The sequence below is a fragment of the Argopecten irradians genome, chromosome 14 (assembly GCF_041381155.1).
Source record: "Argopecten irradians isolate NY chromosome 14, Ai_NY, whole genome shotgun sequence".
NCBI lineage: Eukaryota > Metazoa > Mollusca > Bivalvia > Pectinida > Pectinidae > Argopecten > Argopecten irradians.
Genome location: NC_091147.1, coordinates 3,134,335 through 3,155,879, shown reverse-complemented (window position 1 = coordinate 3,155,879; position 21,545 = coordinate 3,134,335). Strand labels below are relative to the sequence as shown.

Below are 21,545 nucleotides of genomic sequence, written 5' to 3'. Positions count from 1 at the left end.
GAAATATACATCTAATTATAGTTGATATAATTTAACTTTATTATGCTAGAACAATGATTGGGAGGTTATTCCATTTTTCCAAAACTAATGTTAGATCGTGATTATTGTACTCCAGCTGTTTACATTTCACCGCCTTTGTGCGGAAAAGTGTGCTGTTGTTTCATATTTTTCTCATCATATCTTCAATGCACATTTGTTTGCTTCTAAAATCTATAGCCTATACTGCATATGTGTTTGCTTCTTAAATTCTTAGCCTATAATGCATATATGTTTGCTTTTGAAATGCATTGCTTAATTTATTAAACTTCCGCTTTCATTTATTTTAATAACATTTTGAAAACGTCTTTTTCTCCTTCACTTTGTTCCCAGTTTTATTCTGTACAAGTTGGTCAAGTATATGAGTATAATTTAAGTTCCATGTCTGTAGATGATGTACGTGACAGCTATATCCCCTGTAGTACTGACCATCATTATCTGGATCAGAGCCCTTACACTTCCGGGAGCCATGTCTGGTATGGCCTACTTTATCACGCCGGATTTCAACCGTCTCGCTCTCTCAGAGGTAAAAGAATTTAATAGTTACAAAAGTTTATTATATTTATGTATGGTTTGGCCCCGAATCATCTATGAAGATAGCTATTTAAGTCCTACAGCTGTATATTCACTTACCATGGTATATATTTAGGGAATATTACACTTTTGTAGGTCAGTTGTAGGCTCTTCTATGATAATATTTTGCAAATAAGTAAAGTGCAATCTTGAAGATACATCTTTAGTTTGTTCAGCTATGCCCTCATTGATTTCTAGATGATATATATATAGTCTATTGTTTAATTTTCTTACATATTTTGGACGGTCACGATGACTGCCGTGCCATTTGTAACGGCGATGTACTCTATATTTAAAATGTATCAGTTTAATCACTAAATAACATATAAACATAAATCGGAATAACAAATTTAGTACAAAGAATTAATTCTGTCATTTGAGAGAAAATATATTTTCAATCTTTTAAGGCTACGTCCTTAGTATGACACACATAATAAACCCTGTCATATTATATATAGTTAACAATAGAAAAAACAAGACAAAGGAATTAAGTGGTATGATAAATTTTATGCAATAAACCCATTGGCGAGCGGAGGCCAAAAGCGGAATATAGCAACGTTTGGCCCTGATTCATTAGAACGCTCCAACCGAAACATAAAAATTCCGAGATGCTTGAGGGAACAGAAAGTCACTTCACCCAGTATGCAGTGAAAAGATCTTGAACATGCGATCTTGAAAGAAGTTCGAAAGGATTAGTATGTTGAAACATTTTAATTCATGTATGGATAGAGGCAGCGTTCATGGCTTTCTACACTCTGGGACCAGCTTGGGGAGGACTGGTCATGATTGGAAGTCACAATAGATTCTCGGAAAATTGCTACCGGTAAGGAATTGTTTACTTTATCAATAATTTCTTTGATGTGTTGTGGCAGTTTGATCCTTCAGTTGTCGTTACATTGGAGTGTATTTTTTTTTTAATTTCAGCATATATGGTATGATCTAGGAATTGTTTACTCTATCAATTTTGTCTTTAATGTGTTGTGTCGATTTAATTCTTCATTTTCTGGTTGTGCTAGCAGGGTTCTCTTCTAACACTATAGCCCTACATTACTGAATCACATTTCACGTATCTCACGCCATGTGCTTACTTAATAAAAGTATTTTGTTTGTTTTTTTCAGTGACGCTATCATTGGCACGGTGTTGACTGTCAGTTATCACAGTATCTTGTTTGTTTTACAGTGACTCTATCATTAGCACGGTTTGTTTTACAGTGATGCTATCATTGGCACGGTGTTGACTGTCAGTTATCACAGTATCTTGTTTGTTTTACAGTGACTCTATCATTAGCACGGTTTGTTTTACAGTGATGCTATCATTGGCACGGTGGTGACTGTCAGTTATAACAGTATTTTGTTTGTTTTTCAGTGACTCTATCATTGGCACGGTGTTGACTGTCAGTTATCACAGTATTTTGTTTGTTTTACAGTGACTCTATCATTGGCACGGTGGTGACTGTCAGTTATAACAGTATTTTGTTTGTCCTACAGTGACGCTATCATTGGCACGGTGGTGACTGTCAGTTATAACAGTATTTTGTTTGTCTTACAGTGACGCTATCATTGGCACGGTGGTGACTGTCAGTTATAACAGTATTTTGTTTGTCCTACAGTGACGCTATCATTGGCACGGTGGTGACTGTCAGTTATCACAGTATTTTGTTTGTTTTACAGTGACTCTATCATTGGCACGGTGGTGACTGTCAGTTATAACAGTATTTTGTTTGTTTTTCAGTGACTCTATCATTGGCACGGTGTTGACTGTCAGTTATCACAGTATTTTGTTTGTTTTACAGTGACTCTATCATTGGCACGGTGGTGACTGTCAGTTATAACAGTATTTTGTTTGTTTTACAGTGACCTATCATTGGCACGGTGGTGACTGTCAGTTATAACAGTATTTTGTTTGTTTTACAGTGACGCTATCATTGGCACGGTGGTGACTGTCAGTTATACAGTATTTTGTTTGTTTCAGTGACTTTTGGCACGGTTGACTGTCAGTTATTATTTTGTTTTTCAGTGACGCTATCATTGGCACGGTGTTGACTGTCAGTTATCACAGTATTTTGTTTGTTTTACAGTGACTCTATCATTGGCACGGTGGTGACTGTCAGTTATAACAGTATTTTGTTTGTTTTACAGTGACGCTATCATTGGCACGGTGGTGACTGTCAGTTATAACAGTATTTTGTTTGTTTTACAGTGACGCTATCATTGGCACGGTGGTGACTGTCAGTTATAACAGTATTTTGTTTGTCCTACAGTGACGCTATCATTGGCACGGTGGTGACTGTCAGTTATCACAGTATTTTGTTTTGTTTGTGACCTATCATTGGCACGGTGGTGACTGTCAGTTATACAGTATTTTGTTTGTTTACAGTGACTATCATTGGCACGGTGGTGACTGTCAGTTATCACAGTATTTTGTTTGTTTTACAGTGACGCTATCATTGGCACGGTGGTGACTGTCAGTTATAACAGTATTTTGTTTGTCTACAGTGACGCTATCATTGGCACGGTGGTGACTGTCAGTTATCACAGTATTTTGTTTGTTTTACAGTGACGCTATCATTGGCACGGTGGTGACTGTCAGTTATAACAGTATTTTGTTTGTCTTACAGTGACGCTATCATTGGCACGTGGCTGTACTTTGTCAGTTATCATGCAGCTATTAACAGTATTTTTTGTGGTGGTGACTGTCAGTTATACAGTATTTTGTTTGTCTACAGTGACCTATCATTGGCACGGTGGTGACTGTCAGTTATAACAGTATTTTGTTTGTCCTACAGTGACGCTATCATTGGCACGGTGGTGACTGTCAGTTATAACAGTATTTTGTTTGTTTACAGTGACGCTATCATTGGCACGGTGGTGACTGTCAGTTATCACAGTATTTTGTTTGTTTTACAGTGACGCTATCATTGGCACGGTGGTGACTGTCAGTTATAACAGTATTTTGTTTGTCCTACAGTGACGCTATCATTGGCACGGTGGTGACTGTCAGTTATCACAGTATTTTGTTTGTCTTACAGTGACGCTATCATTGGCACGGTGGTGACTGTCAGTTATAACAGTATTTTGTTTGTCCTACAGTGACGCTATCATTGGCACGGTGGTGACTGTCAGTTATAACAGTATTTTGTTTGTCCTACAGTGACGCTATCATTGGCACGGTGGTGACTGTCAGTTATCACAGTATTTTGTTTGTCCTACAGTGACGCTATCATTGGCACGGTGGTGACTGTCAGTTATCACAGTATTTTGTTTGTCCTACAGTGACGCTATCATTGGCACGGTGGTGACTGTCAGTTATAACAGTATTTTGTTTGTCCTACAGTGACGCTATCATTGGCACGGTGGTGACTGTCAGTTATAACAGTATTTTGTTTGTTTTACAGTGACGCTATCATTGGCACGGTGGTGACTGTCAGTTATAACAGTATTTTGTTTGTTTTACAGTGACGCTATCATTGGCACGGTGGTGACTGTCAGTTATCACAGTATTTTGTTTGTCCTACAGTGACGCTATCATTGGCACGGTGGTGACTGTCAGTTATCACAGTATTTTGTTTGTCCTACAGTGACTCTATCATTGGCACGGTGGTGACTGTCAGTTATAACAGTATTTTGTTTGTCTTACAGTGACGCTATCATTGGCACGGTGGTGACTGTCAGTTATAACAGTATTTTGTTTGTTTTACAGTGACGCTATCATTGGCACAGTGGTGACTGTCAGTTATCACAGTATTTTGTTTGTTTTACAGTGACGCTATCATTGGCACGGTGGTGACTGTCAGTTATCACAGTATTTTGTTTGTCCTACAGTGACGCTATCATTGGCACGGTGGTGACTGTCAGTTATCACAGTATTTTGTTTGTCCTACAGTGACTCTATCATTGGCACGGTGGTGACTGTCAGTTATAACAGTATTTTGTTTGTCCTACAGTGACGCTATCATTGGCACGGTGGTGGTGGTGACTGTCAGTTATAACAGTATTTTGTTTGTTTTACAGTGACGCTATCATTGGCACGGTGGTGACTGTCAGTTATAACAGTATTTTGTTTGTCCTACAGTGACGCTATCATTGGCACGGTGGTGACTGTCAGTTATCACAGTATTTTGTTTGTCTTACAGTGACGCTATCATTGGCACGGTGGTGACTGTCAGTTATAACAGTATTTTGTTTGTTTTACAGTGACGCTATCATTGGCACGGTGGTGACTGTCAGTTATAACAGTATTTTGTTTGTTTTACAGTGACGCTATCATTGGCACGGTGGTGACTGTCAGTTATAACAGTATTTTGTTTGTTTTACAGTGACGCTATCATTGGCACGGTGGTGACTGTCAGTTATCACAGTATTTTGTTTGTTTTACAGTGACTCTATCATTGGCACGGTGGTGACTGTCAGTTATAACAGTATTTTGTTTGTTTTACAGTGACGCTATCATTGGCACGGTGGTGACTGTCAGTTATAACAGTATTTTGTTTGTTTTACAGTGACGCTATCATTGGCACGGTGGTGACTGTCAGTTATAACAGTATTTTGTTTGTTTTACAGTGACGCTATCATTGGCACGGTGGTGACTGTCAGTTATAACAGTATTTTGTTTGTTTTACAGTGACGCTATCATTGGCACGGTGGTGACTGTCAGTTATAACAGTATTTTGTTTGTCCTACAGTGACGCTATCATTGGCACGGTGGTGACTGTCAGTTATCACAGTATTTTGTTTGTCCTACAGTGACTCTATCATTGGCACGGTGGTGACTGTCAGTTATAACAGTATTTTGTTTGTCCTACAGTGACGCTATCATTGGCACGGTGGTGACTGTCAGTTATCACAGTATTTTGTTTGTTTTACAGTGACGCTATCATTGGCACGGTGGTGACTGTCAGTTATACAGTATTTTGTTTGTCCTACAGTGACGCTATCATTGGCACGGTGGTGACTGTCAGTTTGTAGTTATAAGTACTTTATTTTGTTGTTACAGTGACGCTATCTTGCACGGTGTTGACTGTCAGTTATACAGTATTTTGTGTTCACGCTATCATTGGCACGGTGGTGACTGTCAGTTATAACAGTATTTTGTTTGTCCTACAGTGACGCTATCATTGGCACGGTGGTGACTGTCAGTTATCACAGTATTTTGTTTGTCTTACAGTGACGCTATCATTGGCACGGTGGTGGCTGTCAGTTTTAACAGTATTTTGTTTGTCCTACAGTGACGCTATCATTGGCACGGTGGTGACTGTCAGTTATAACAGTATTTTGTTTGTCCTACAGTGACGCTATCATTGGCACGGTGGTGACTGTCAGTTATAACAGTATTTTGTTTGTTTTTCAGTGACTCTATCATTGGCACGGTGTTGACTGTCAGTTATCACAGTATTTTGTTTGTTTTACAGTGACGCTATCATTGGCACGGTGGTGACTGTCAGTTATCACAGTATTTTGTTTGTTTTACAGTGACTCTATCATTGGCACGGTGGTGACTGTCAGTTATAACAGTATTTAGTTTGTTTGACAGTGATCCTATCATTGGCACGGTGGTGACTGTCAGTTATAACAGTATTTTGTTTGTTTTTCAGTGACTCTATCATTGGCACGGTGGTGACTGTCAGTTATCACAGTATTTTGTTTGTCCTACAGTGACGCTATCATTGGCACGGTGGTGACTGTCAGTTATCACAGTATTTTGTTTGTTTTACAGTGACGCTATCATTGGCACGGTGGTGACTGTCAGTTATAACAGTATTTTGTTTGTCCTACAGTGACGCTATCATTGGCACGGTGGTGACTGTCAGTTATCACAGTATTTTGTTTGTCCTACAGTGACGCTATCATTGGCACGGTGGTGACTGTCAGTTATAACAGTATTTTGTTTGTCCTACAGTGACGCTATCATTGGCACGGTGGTGACTGTCAGTTATAACAGTATTTTGTTTGTTTTTCAGTGACTCTATCATTGGCATGGTGTTGACTATCAGTTATAACAGTATTTTGTTTGTTTTCAATGACGCTATCATTGGCACGGTGGTGGCTGTCAGTTATCACAGTATTTTGTTTGTTTTACAGTGACGCTATCATTGGCACGGTGGTGACTGTCAGTTATAACAGTATTTTGTTTGTCCTACAGTGACGCTATCATTGGCACGGTGGTGACTGTCAGTTATCACAGTAATTTTGTTTGTCCTACAGTGATGCTATCATTGGTACGGTGGTGACTGTCAGTTATCACAGTATTTTGTTTGTTTTACAGTGACGCTATCATTGGCACGGTGGTGACTGTCAGTTTTCACAGTATTTTGTTTGTCCTACAGTGACGCTATCATTGGCACGGTGGTGACTGTCAGTTATCACAGTATTTTGTTTGTTTTACAGTGACGCTATCATTGGCACGGTGGTGACTGTCAGTTATAACAGTATTTTGTTTGTTTTTCAGTGACTCTATCATTGGCACGGTGGTGACTGTCAGTTATAACAGTATTTTGTTTGTTTTACAGTGACGCTATCATTGGCACGGTGGTGACTGTCAGTTATAACAGTATTTTGTTTGTCCTACAGTGACGCTACCATTGGCACGGTGGTGACTGTCAGTTATCACAGTATTTTGTATGTTTTACAGTGACGCTATCATTGGCACGGTGGTGACTGTCAGTTATAACAGTATTTTGTTTGTCCTTACAGTGACGCTATCATTGGCACGGTGGTGACTGTCAGTTATAACAGTATTTTGTTTGTTTTACAGTGACGCTATCATTGGCACGGTGGTGACTGTCAGTTATAACAGTATTTTGTTTGTTTTACAGTGACGCTATCATTGGCCGTGGTGACTGTCAGTTATAACAGTATTTTGTTTGTGTCAGTTATAACAGTGTTTGTCTACAGTGACGCTATCATTGGCACGGTGGTGACTGTCAGTTATAACAGTATTTTGTTTGTCGTACAGTGACGCTATCATTGGCACGGTGGTGACTATCAGTTATCACAGTTATTTTGTTTGTCTTACAGTGACGCTATCATTGGCACGGTGGTGACTGTCAGTTATCACAGTATTTTGTTTGTCTTACAGTGACGCTATCATTGGCACGGTGGTGACTGTCAGTTATAACAGTATTTTGTTTGTTTTACAGTGACGCTATCATTGGCACGGTTGTGACTGTCAAAGTTATAACAGTATTTTTTGTTTTACAGTTTATTACATTTGGCAACGTGGCTGCACTGTTGTCAGTTATGGACTGTTTAATGGTCTCGTCATCTTCTCTGTGATCGGTGTACTGTCTCACGAAAGTGGTATTCCAATAGATAAGGTTATAACATCAGGTATGTTCTATATAAAAAAATCATTTTCCTGCATTTACAATTAATCAGAGATAAACTACAGTGTTTACTTTAAATCACGCTTCCACGCTTCCTCCCAACTGGACTTCGATTTAATTACGTGAGTAGGATTTTGTTATTTATAACATATTGAAAACGTGGGAATGAAGATATTATTACAAAAGTATCGGTGTATTCTTTATCTGACAATTAAATGGTATTTGCCTACTTTTCTGTTATTTGCTATGCAATGAAGGAAGTCCGATGCTTCGCGTTTTTACGATGTGTTCTCAGAGATTTCGCCCTGAATGTTGGGACTTAGACGTACTGCCCCTATAGCATGATCGTAAAAAGCGACTTAAGTTATCTTTTCTTTCTTACTTACTAAACAAGCTTACAGAAAGTGTTGCAGGCAGCACACGTCCCCTACCGTCACTTACATTTTGTAATCTATGACAAGTTATTATAGCTTAGATATGCTATCATTTTATCACTGTTGATGAGTTCTCAGGTATCGTCCGAAAACGAAATTTTGTGAAACAATCTATTTTTAGTACCAGTGACCTTTATAGTTGACCTTTTGACCCCAAATTCAATTCCAAGCTATTTTGTATGAAGCTTGAACAAATTTCGTTGATGTGTCCTCAAGGTATCTTTCAGAAACTAAAATTTGTGAACAAATCTATTTTTATCAGCAAAACCTTTGAAGTTTACCTTTGGACGCCAAATCCAATCCAAAGTTGTATTTTCTTACATTATAAGCTACCATTGTGTAAAGTTATTGTCTCAAATCTTATATTTTGTAAAACAATCTTTTTTTAGTAGCAGTGACCTTCGTAGTTGATCTTTTGATCCGAAATGTAATTCTAAGCTGTTTTTTCTACTACCATTTTGTGAATATTGATCAGAATCCGTTGATTTTTGTTCAAGTTATAGTCTGGAAACGTATTGTTTAATTTACAGTAACCTTTGTAGTCGACCTTTTGACCTCAAATTCAATCCCAAGCTGGGTTCTACCCCTTGTCTTGAAAAACAACTGTCTACACGAAGTCTCAAAAAACACGCATATGTGATACCACATACAGGGGAGGCCATCCTTAAATGTTGATAAGGACGTAAATATAATGAACTGAACAGAACTCCTGAGAATATTTTAATATACATGTAGCGTTGAGAGTTGCATTATATTACTTCAATTTCTCATATTTCCACTGAAAATTGACCGATCGCCAGGTGCAATATAGCCACGCCTCGTGCTCACAAACGCACGTGTTTCTATTCAATGTCGGAGCAAACATCGTAGCACACACAATACAAAATACAAAGTCACGTGCGGTTTGATTGACAGCTGGCGATCCGTCAATTATTCCCAATTTATACATAACAATGAATGGTTGTCGTTCTTAATTTATTCCACTTTTATGGGGTTTTTTAAATAGAATATAGATTATGGTAAAATAAGACTAATGCATCGATATAAGCTGGTTTTGTGACAGGTTTTTAACATTTTTCTGTTTTAGGTGGATTTTCCCTGGGGTTTGTAGCCTACCCACAGGCTGTCACGTATTTCCCTGTACCACAAGCCTGGGCCGTCCTCTTCTTCATAGTACTTCTGCTACCAAGCATAGATTATCAGGTCTGACCAATAGAAACACCATGTGTTTGTGTGAATTACTTATTTTAATTTCCACCACAATAGGTAGTGTTATTCAACTCTCATGGTATCAAATAAACAATGCAGCTGTTGATTAACAATTTGTTAATACTACATGTGGTATAAACACTGTACGCAATCTGATTGGCTGACACGGTGAACTTTGACCGTGTTACTTCTTTCTAAGTGCCACAAAATAATTTGCAAATGTCATCAATAGTTGAGTGACGTTATGCTTTTGATCGCCGCTTGACGCCAAAACTGCTGTTGGAAAGCGAACAGTATGTGACGTGGTCGCTGTGTCAAAAACGTGACGTTTTTACATGTAATACAACAATCTGTGAAACATGTTTTCACGGAAAATGATCTCACTGGTAAGTTTTGTAGATTAAACGGGTCTGAAAAGGGACTTGAACTTGATTACAATGACTTCTTGGTTATTTGGCGGGAAATAAACGGCACGGCTCTGATGTGCGCACGCTTTTATATAGTTCGACAATGAGTGTTGTATTGTTAAAGTAATTTTGAAATGTTTAATTTAATAATACGTTAAATGAGAAATATTTCATCCTAAAGTTGTTCTCAATTAGAAGACTTTTATAGGGATGGATTAGTTATCAAATTATTGCTTTTTTCTGTATTAATTAGTGCCTTTTTGCTGATGAAAATATCACTATATCTTATTTGCATATCTCAGCAAACACACGTTACCTTATCCTTGTCATATTTCTATCCGGCCCTGCAGGTAGGGTGTTAGAATTGTACCTGCTGCTCCTATTGCATGATCGTAAAAGGCGAATAAATTTAGGATCTTATCTTTTCTTTTCTTCCTAACTGACTTTATCTTTCCTAATGCCCAATCTGATTAAAATACAGATCCCTTATTATCACTGCGTTAGATAAGAGGATCTGAGAAATTCCCATTAGGGGTAATGTCCAGGTGACCTTTGTAAATGGCCAATCAAATTGCTGCTGGCAAAATTTTGACAAAGAATTTCAGGGGACGAAATAGTTGGAAAATCTGTCGGAATTATTTCCGTGTACGTAGTCATCTCGACCAAAGAGCACAATAAAGCTAATCGCATTTATATGTTGGGGTGAAATGGCGTTGTCAATTGACAGAGCAACGTGCAGAAAATGCATTTGATCTGAATTACACGTGGTATAAAGGTCATCCGAACATGACCCTTAATCGGATTTTCTCAGATCCTCTATTGAACGGAGTGGTTATAAGGATCTGTATTTCAATTAGATTGCCTAATGCCTCCCTTGGCACCGCCCCACTTTTGGCCTTGAGTTGAGCGTTCGCTCCTGTGAGGAAGGCTCTGGGTTCTGTCCCCTGGCCGAAACACACCAAAGTCTATAAAAATGGTAGTTTCTGCTCCTGCCTAGCGCTCAGCACACAGGGAGTAGGACGACTGGTTCGCCCGTTGTCAGCATAATGTGACCGGGTGGAGTGTGTTGCTTGGTGTCTTCGGCGGCATGCTTCAGTGATATAGCACTATAAAAAGGTCAACAGTTCCACTATACAAGAGGACACAACATAAATATACCGCAGTCTCCCAAAACACGCACCTCGCACAACATACACGCAACACATCGCATACATGGGAGGCCGTCCTTACATGACCATAGCTGTTAATAGGACGTTAATTAATCAAACAAACAAACAAACAAATCATATTTCTATCGGCTAAACGCGGATATAATTGTGGTAGAAACAGGTCATACGACTCGTGGTTGTTGGATAAAGAATTTATTCCACTCTTTAAGTTATGTTTTAAAAGCTTCAAAAGATACTCGCCAAAGCTCGTGTCTTTTGTAACTTTTAAAAAAATAACTCACTCGTGTGGACAATCTGATTAAAATGCAGATCCTTATACCCACTCCGTTATATAAAGGGTTATCAAACGTAGTGATAATAAGGATCTGTATTTTAATCAGATTGTCGTGTGGAATGAATTCGATATCCAACAACCACTCGTTGTATAACCTCTATATATTTGGAAAAAAAGCTTTCTTACTTTGCTCTAATTCTCCCGTAGTTATTTGAACTTTTGTGTCCGCAGACAATGCTTTTGGAGCCAGTATTTTGTGTAATTGAAGAGATATTCCCAGACACAATTGGAAAAAGACGGATTCCTCTGCTGACTGGAGTGACAGTGATTACATTCTTACTAGGGATTCCCCTGGTCACTCAGGTATATCGATGTTATAAGTTATAATGGTTTAATGTATACTAGTATACTTGTTTGTTTACCGATAAATAATGTAGTCTTTTGTGATAACTTGTTTTCAAATGTGTTACAAATATTTACGTATTTTTCGAAAATTATTTACATTTGCCGCAAAAATGCTCGGTGAAAAGGTAAAGTAAAAGCAAGTGACGTCCCAGCTTGAACTTAGGTTCTTAGATATGGACAGTCACAGTGAAAATAATATTATTCACAGTCGTTGCGTTCAAAATTTAAACTACCTCAGAATGTAAATTAATTTTATTAAGGCGGGAATCTACATGTTCCAACTGATTGATTGGTACACTGCCAAGTGGAGTATCCTCCTTATTGCTGTAACAGAGTCAATCGTGTATACCTGGATATATGGTTCGTATCTTGATTTTCTCGCTTTAATCTGCCGATAGCATTTGTAACATGATGCCGGCTAGATATTAGTCATCACTCGTTAAAATAACGGAGCACAGGGCTGGTTACTTCATTGAACTTGAATTTTATATCACCATTTCCAACAACAACTCTAGGGCAAATTCAGAGCATTAAAACGATTGTGTGGTCATCATCATCATGCTATATGAATCTTTGGATTATTTTTATGGTGTTTATTGGAGGACAGTTTAACGTTAATACTTCATGTTTTGCAGATATCATGATATTGATTTTATAATAATCATATAAAAATGTATTCCCAATAATATCCAGGTGGTGACAGGTTGAGTCGGGACTTCCAACTGATGCTTGGTAGACCGTTACCAGTGTTTGTACGAGTATCTACGGCCTTCATCACACCAGGTGTGCTTGTGGTTAGTAAAATACTTAAATAAACAACAAAGTCCTCATTAATGTTACAGTAAACTCCGATCGTCGAGAAGCCATTATGACCATTAAAACATATCGTAAAATATTGGTGAAATCAGACAAGATGTTTCTCACCAAAGTTACTCCACGTGCCACAAAAAAAAATCGTATGGGAGGCCGAGATCTAAATTATTAATTTAGATGTGACATTATGGTGCGTGTTTTCAAAGCTATTTCCATCAACATAATTAATTCTGATAATGTAGTCATACATTTTATACGAGTTTTAATGTTATAATGTTATTACAAATAGTTTTAAGACTTTAATGGCATGTTTTACATTTCAGTTCTTAGTGGTTGTCAGTATATTTAAATACAAACCTCCCAGCTACGGCAACTATGAGTATCCTGGCTACGCTCAAATTATTGGATGGTGTTTCTCTATCATACCAATCATCCCGAGCATTATCTACATGATTTGGATTGTCAAAAATCAGGATGGAGTCTTAAAGAAGGTATTTTAATCACAACGCCTTGTCTACGGCAAACTTACATATTTCAGAAGTAATTTCTGCTTTTGTTTTACCGCAGCTCTCATTACAACCTTTGCGACAACGTAAGAGTGAGCTAAGAATATGGTGTGAATGTCTTTCATGCAGCTATAATGTTGAAGGCGCAAATTCATCATTTCGCTACCTTGTTCAAATTCAACATTGTACTACCTTGTTCAAATTCAACATTGCGCTACCTTGTTCAAATTCCTCATTGCACTACCTTGTTCAAATTCATCATTGCGCTGCCTTGTACAAATTCATCATTGCGCTACCTTGTTCAAATCCATGATAACGTTTCCTTGTCCAAATTCATCATTGCGCTCCCTTGTCCAAATTTCAAGTTTGCGCGAAAATTTGAGTATGCCAAAATAGGACCATTTTCTATGGATGTGTATTAAGCTCACATAGAAACAAAGCAGAATGACGAAAATCTAAATTTGACTACCGCCACATAATTATATGCTGGCTAACATACATTATATACTGGCTTACATACATTATATGCTGGCTTACATACATTATATGTTGACTAACATATATTATTTGCTAGCTAACATATAATTATATGTTGACTAACATATATTATTAGCTAGCTAACATAATTATGTGTTGACTAACATATGTTATTTGCTAGCTAACATATAATTATATGTTGACTAACCTATAGTATTAGCTAGCAAACATAATTTAATGCTAGCTTACATATATTATTTGCTGGCTACCAATATAATTATATGCTGGCTAACATATAATTATATAACGACCGCTATATATTATGTTTGCTTGAGTTTTACGGCCAATCGACAACTAAGATCATTTAGCGCCAAACTACAAGTCAGGATATAAACAATGATTGCATCTAAAAGATCGTGATAAGAAAAGGGCAAGTAAGAAGTAAAACACAAATTGAAAATATTGATTTTATAAAAAAAAATGCATGGTATTCAATAGTTTTGACTAAAACACATGAGAAAAATCATGCACAATGTTTATGAAACGATAAAATGCTGAGCTGATACGATAATAAGATAGGAAAACGTTTATATTTGGTTAAGAATGCCGATTTCTTTTTGATATTTGAAAATATTATTATATCCCACGACATTGAATAAAGTGTACATGTCGGAGACATCGTAACCCTTATCTCTTATAGGTTTAAAACTAATACAATGCAGGTTCATATGTTATATAATTTATTAGGCTTAAATTATGTAGCGACCGCTGCATAACTATCTTAAAAATTTAAGAGGCGACTAAAAACATGTTTGTTATCAATAAACGCATGTTCCTATGTGAGTCTAATATGCTTCCGTAGTTTAGTAGTCAGCACAGTAATCGTGAACTTATATGTTCTTATACTATCGCACTTCTTTCACTGTCGGAATTTGTATTAATATTTGGGTACAAATTATGCATACTCAATCTTAGCATTGATAGTGTCCGGAACGAATAAGTGCTACTAACTAGTTTAAAATTTAAATATGCTACTCTCCTAAAGGCTGAAGAGTTCGTGACCTCAGCTAACTGAACTCGTTTGTAGGCAGTATTTTTACGTGGTTTCATTTGAGGAGAGAAGAAGAATGGTATAAATATAGCGTTTTATCAACAATGATTTCTAATTGACAGAGATTGGCTTCCCTGCTAAACCCCTCGGTAGATTGGAAACCAGCAGACGAGAAAGCTAGACCAGTCTATCAGGGTCTGGAGAGGAACTACAAACGATCCTTTAAGGACCTGATCTTGTTTAATTTGACGGGACGTGGGGGATACGAACAAGGAACTAGAGAAACTGAGGACAAACACTCGGAGATGGATATTATCAATAAAGACCTGCATGTGTGATGTTCTCATATATAGAGACAAGTTGTGATTCACACCGACTAATGGGTTTACTACTTGTTGAACGATTTATACAATATTTGATTTTTAATCAATCGTAATCGAAACACGACTTCGCCTATCAGACATTAGTAATAGTTTGTAACGTCTGTAGACATGGACATCCAGATACGTCTACGCTAATCCAACTAAATACAATTAACTCGTATAATTAGCAATATATACCAAAATATTGTATACAAGGATAAATCAAATAACTGTATATTTGAATAATAAAGCTGAATTAGAAAAAACTGAGTTTTGGTTGTTTTTGTTTTTTTATTTACTTTCAAGCTTCAATATGATGCAAACTCATCGCACTTTAAAAAAATCTTTTCAAGATGCATTGATGTGCACTAATTTAGCACACTTTGTAAACTATCAAATTGCGTTGATCAAGTGCGAAATATAATAAGGCCGTATAGGCATTGCTTTACCGTTGTTGCTGTTGGTGTTTTTCTCATGAATGTTGTATGCCATCCATAAACTTATTATCTCCAGTGCCATCAGTTATACTGACCTGAACTATTAAGCATCATATTCAAAGTGTTTTTCACTGTAATCATTAAAGATCTTCCACTGCCGACAGCGCGTAAACGATAGACATCATTTGACCAATAATTGGGTGTTTATTCGTGTGTATATGTCTTCACAGATTTGATGAAACCAGATACTCTTCGTAGATTGAAAGGTTTTAAGGCCCTTTACAAGAATTGTGAATTTCATGCCCTGGGATCCCAGATTTTCCCCTGTTTAGGAAAAACACATTTATGAACAATATTTGCTTAGTTTTCATAGGAAATGAGTCAAACTCGGTTAGAATTATTAGCCTGAGATAGCATTTTACTTCATATCAATATTGGTCCTAGCAGACCCCAGGGGCAGAGGAGCGGGGCAAAAGGGGTCAAAATTGTTAAGATTTCAAAACTCTTTCTTCTGAATTCACAGATTTGATGAAACCAAATAATCTTCATAGATTAAAAAGTAAAATTGGTGTGGGACGACTGATTCGCCCGTTGTCAGTATTATGTGATCGGATGGAGTGTGTTGTTTGGTGTCTTCGACGACATTGTTCAGTAACATAGAACTACAAAAATGTCAAGAGTTTCAATTTAAAAGAAGTCACAACACGGATACACCACAGTCTGCCTAAACACACATCCGCACTTCGTACGCGCAAAACACCACATGGGCTCCTTACATGAACCTGGCTGTTAACAGGACGTTAATTTAATCAAACAAACTGTGACAAAATGATGTCAATCTACCAACCAACGTTCGATAGAAAAGACACGTTTCCTTCTGTTTCTTACTTATGACAGGAGCATGTACATACAAATACAGTAAATATTATTCAATTACTAACAGTTGCACTTTATCGGCTCATTTTGATTAGGATTTGGTTGATAACAATGTATTATACACTGTAAATATATTTGACAGAATGAAATAAATATAGATAATTGGAACGTACCATTCTGAAATGTATGATGAATTATTCACTACATTATCATCGATTATTCGCATGCTTCATTTTAAAAAATCCTTCGTCCGCATATCTGTGTCGTTCATAAAATAGAAAACATTTTGGCTAGAAAAGTGGTATTAAGGTCTACCAAAACATCCCGGGAGTGTCATAACTTAAGCACAGAAATGTTTACAATCGCAGGAATGTGAACAGATCAAAGATATATGGGTTTATTTATAGCATTCAAAATCTATTCAAGCATTTCATATTCAGATTTTTGATAATTTTGATAAAAGGTCGCCTACAGTTAAAGCGTCAATACATCGTATATACCACCTGTATCAGTGGCAGTCGTAGTAGGATGGATAATCATCAGGATACAAATGACGGTAAAAATCAAGAGTTTACAGAAACAAGTAAACTAAAATGGTCGTCAAGAAAGGAATTCATCATTTCTCTCCTTGGTTACTCTCTCGGTTTATCAGACATATGGCGGGTACCTTATATCACCTACAGGAATGGAGGGGGTAAGTCCGCTATGTCCTGTTGTAAATGTGGCTTGCTATTTATTTAAATACACCATAATATAACTCAGCAACTCATTGAGAAAACATAGGTTCTTGAAAGAGTGATCATTTTTTATGTGATTTTATAAAACGGGTCTTGCATGTTTCCTTTTGCGAGCAAACAAATGAATATCTATATGGAATGGCGAAAAATGTAAATGCATTTTGTAATATATCTATATCATAGGTACAATCTACAACATGTGATATACTGAAAAGATCTCACTGGGCAGCCATTTTGCTCCGACGTCCCGCCTTTTTATATCATGAAGTCAACCGAAGCCCAGAACTGAAAATTTCATTCGATGTTGGCTACATGTATTTTGTTAGTGTCAAATATTATTATTAATATTATTGTCACGACATTACTGGAATCAGGTGTATTGTGTAAAATGAAGTGTTATTTATTCAATGCAGTATCGCAAACGTGAAAGGACGCAATATCTTAATTTAATATGTCGGCGGGGTTTCCCCCATTGGATTCTGTTCAGTCAGTGTAAATTACGTACGAATATATTACTTCTCAGGTCCGACTATTAAATATCGAAATATAGGTAAGTTTTTGTGTCCGTAAGCGACTCGTCCATTTGCTTTTCAAACTACTTCACCTTTAAGCCACATTAAATCTTTCTAACGTCTTATTAAATTACCTAATAATCTATAGCCTTATTCTCACTACGCTTACTTGATTGTCTGAAAACAGATTTATATCACTTTCTGATCACGGCGTTGCTTCCGGTGTATATCAATGATAATAAAAAATAGTTTACAGAACATGTTTTTATTTCAGTGTTTTTTTTTCAAAAATATTATTTTATTCAGTAATACATGTAAATAACAATACATTTCCCATTCGCATATCTAGGGCTCTCATTCAATTTCCATATTTGTTATATTTTAGATCAAATTTATCTCACTCTTCTCTCTTACCTAATAACAGATGTATTACGAATTTGCGCTTGCATACACTTCAATCATTCGTCTCATCCACTCAAAGAATTATTCAATGAAGTTAATTTAATTAATTTCCACAACAATTTTAAAATATATCAAGGGAGACAACTCTTACATAAAATATTCAGAAGGGAGACTTTCATTCCGTTTCATTCTAATATTCCGGGAAAAAAACCAAACACATTTACTCATAAGGAACACCATATTCACCTCAACTTGCACTACTCTCTGCATCTTTCATACAGCTATATTCAACATTCACACATACTAACAATACTTATTGTTACAGTAATACTGCATAGTAAATTGGATTGTTTGTGTAATTAAATAATAATAATGATGATAAATATAGAAGGACATAAAATCATTATTTGAAGGATATTTTATAATAATAATGATAATAATTACAGGAGGACACATAAAATCATTCTTTGAAGGACATTTTGGTAAAAATATATAAAAAGGAATACTGAGTATAGAAAGCGAAAACCTTTCAAAAATTAGAGTTTATAGTCCTATTTTGAAAGAAGAAAAAAATGTGCAAAATTTACAGTATGATTTATTGAATAAGAATCTTGGGCATTGGCAAATATATGAAGAAAAAGAAGGCTTATGTGGAAAAAATCAGTGGTCCGCAGTCGTTTCGGGTTCAAATATTATCCTTCAGTGTCTTACTTCCGGTATATCGTTCGGCATGTTTGTCAACAATGTTGTTCACGGTTTTTTTTCATCTGTTTTGTGGTGTTAAGCAGTATTAAAGGTAGGTACTCTTTGAAAGGAGTGGTTTGTCTAATGTTAGTTTTATAAAAATGGTATTAATGTGTTGTGTTCTAAATGGGTATTTATTTTCCGACATAATATTATAATGCAGTCTGCACCACGTGTTTTCATGGTGAATTTCCATATGCTCCATATCTTTTAACTTGTCACTTTTTAAAATTTACCTATATATGTATTGTTTAGTTTACATGAATATAATATTTCTTGTACATTTGGGTTATTAATTTATGTTTTAGTAGGTCTCTATGTTCAGGGGTCATTATCGATGTTTACCACGTGTTCTAGTTTAACAGGAAAAAAACTATACATAGTCCTTTCTAAAAATGTGTGCTTAGAGAGGACTTCATATCAAAATTAAGTGGCGATTACATTCTTTTGTAATATATTTTTAATATTGATTTAATTAAGATCAAATTAAATAATAGCATGCTTTTTTTTGTTTTACAACAGGGCCCCAATGGAAGAAAGTTTGTTGTGCACTATGAATGCTCTGAAGAGTCAACAGCAAGACCTGCCGAGCCAAGACGACCTCCTCATTTTACCGCAAACTTAGCATCAGATCAGACAGATGTCGTCAACCGCCAACAATTTGTTTGTTTGTTTGATTGATTAATTAACGTCCTATTAACAGCTATGGTCATGTAAGGACGGAATCCCATGTATACAGTGTGTTGCGTGTATGTTGTGCGAAGTGCGTGTTTTGCGGTATATTCATGTTGTGTCTTCTTACATAGTGGAACTGTTGCCCTTTTTATAGGGCTATATCACTGAAGCATGCCGCCGAAGACACCAAGCAACACACCCAACCCGGTCACATTATACTGAAAACAGGCGAACCAGTCGTCCCATTCCCGTTATGCTGAGCGCTAAGCTCCAATTGGAGAAATTACATTCAAAATCGCGTTTATTGAGGTGGCACGTAAAAACAATGTGCCGTGAATTTTTGCCAATGCCTTCGCAGATATCTGCCATAAAGTTAGAAAGTGTACGCTGAGCGGTGTACCACAGGATATATGGAATCTGGACGCGAATCAGCTGTGTACTTGTTGAAAAGTTTTTTTTTGGCCTTTGGATCTGTTTTGCTTATTAGTGTCCGGAGAAGTATCACGGGGCGATTCACTGCACCTGTCGCATACATTCGTTTGTCTGACTGTGCTTCCACATTTCACATACCTCCTTGGAAATGTGTTTGTTTTATTTCATGAGTTAGTGTGGCGTATTCTCCGTTTTCGTCAGTTTTGAAACAAAAACTGTCAACGCGAAGTTGGTGATGGAACTCGACACCCCTGAAAACGAAGTGTATCGCCAAGGAATACCACACGTCTTGACGTTGGACCAAAGGAGAGGAAAGTGCGACATGTTCAAGGTAAGACGATATTTGTCTTAGGTGGTTTGGTAATATGAGTTCTTTGTGTGCCGTTGGTCTAGCCATGGACAAACCCGATACCATTCTATCCTTAAAAAGTCAATTCAAACTTTTGTTGGACTGCTTACAAGCTTAATCTCTAACGATATCGATATCTCTGCCCAGATCTTGTAATTTCCTGTTAATAGATTTTTACAGACTTTTATGATATTCTGCGCCATGTTGAGGGGCGAAACCCATCTTTTCCTAGCGTTGTTGAATGATTTTAGGCCTCGCCTTGCAATGAAACTTCGCAAGAATTTTGTTCAAATCAAAACAGTGGCCAAATGAAGTTCAATGCCATGCACTTTAACATGACGTTTTGAAAAAGAACATGACACGTGATTAGTCCGAGTTTCATCTGGATATACCTACCACCTGCGCGTAAAGTCTTTACAATCTTAAATAATGTATTTGATGATTTATAGAAGCATACTAACTACACATCGAAAGCAACTACAAAGGTTTTCATTCGTGTATTGGTGGAATGATTGCGGAATGCTATATTGACTTTTAAGCATTTCCTTTAATTTCATCACTATTGTATCTTTTTACAATGTTGTATACAAAATCTTCATTAATAGTTTAACATGTATTGCAGTGTAGTATGTAATTATACATTGGAACAGTTTTACACCCAATGCTGTGTTCTGTCGCTTTGCTATGGTTGCTTTCTTTGTAGTCACACCAAAGTCTATAAAAGTGGTAGTTTCTGCTCCTGCTTAGTGCTCAGCAAACGGGGAGTGGGACGACTGGTTCGCCCGTTGTCAGTATAATGTGACCGGATGGAGTGTGTTGCTTGGTGTCTTCGGTGGCATACTTCAGTGATATAGCACCATAAAAAGGGCAACAGTTCCACTATACAAGAACATACCGCAGTCTCCCAAAACACGCACCTCGCACTTCACACATGACCCTGACTGTTAATAGGACATTAAAATAATCAAACATACAAATCAAAAGCAAAATGAATTACCATAAATTATTTTTGTGTTCATTAGACATATATACACACGATTAAACACCCAATTATAATTCAATTGAGGAGTATCGTTAATGCCCTATCGGCAGTGGAAGATCTTTAATTATTAAAGCGATAAACACATTGAATAGGATGCTTAATAATGGAAATACCAGATCACAAGTTTATAACTAGTTCAGGTCAATATCACTGATGGCGCTGGAGATAATTGAAAGTTTATGGGTGACATATAACATTCATGAGAAAAACACATACAGCAACAACGGTAAAGCAATGCCTATACGTCTTTCTTACCTTGCGAGTCTAGACATATAATACACACCCAGCACTCAGATTTAAC

General features: G+C 36.9%; 1 protein-coding gene across 1 annotated transcript in view; it reads left to right on the top strand.

Moving 5' to 3' along the window:
* The window catches only part of LOC138308003 (sodium- and chloride-dependent glycine transporter 1-like), a 28,053-nt gene extending 12,773 nt beyond the window's left edge, over positions 1-15,280 (top strand). Inside the window, exons 6-15 of the mRNA XM_069248960.1 lie at positions 428-562; positions 1,329-1,432; positions 5,535-5,570; positions 7,844-7,935; positions 9,453-9,568; positions 11,656-11,787; positions 12,090-12,189; positions 12,523-12,623; positions 12,966-13,133; positions 14,799-15,280. Coding sequence (XP_069105061.1) covers positions 428-562; positions 1,329-1,432; positions 5,535-5,570; positions 7,844-7,935; positions 9,453-9,568; positions 11,656-11,787; positions 12,090-12,189; positions 12,523-12,623; positions 12,966-13,133; positions 14,799-15,014 — 1,200 coding nt within the window. The 3' untranslated portion in view covers positions 15,015-15,280. The remainder of the gene's footprint in view (positions 1-427; positions 563-1,328; positions 1,433-5,534; positions 5,571-7,843; positions 7,936-9,452; positions 9,569-11,655; positions 11,788-12,089; positions 12,190-12,522; positions 12,624-12,965; positions 13,134-14,798) is intronic.
* The last annotated feature ends 6,265 nt before the right edge of the window (positions 15,281-21,545 follow it).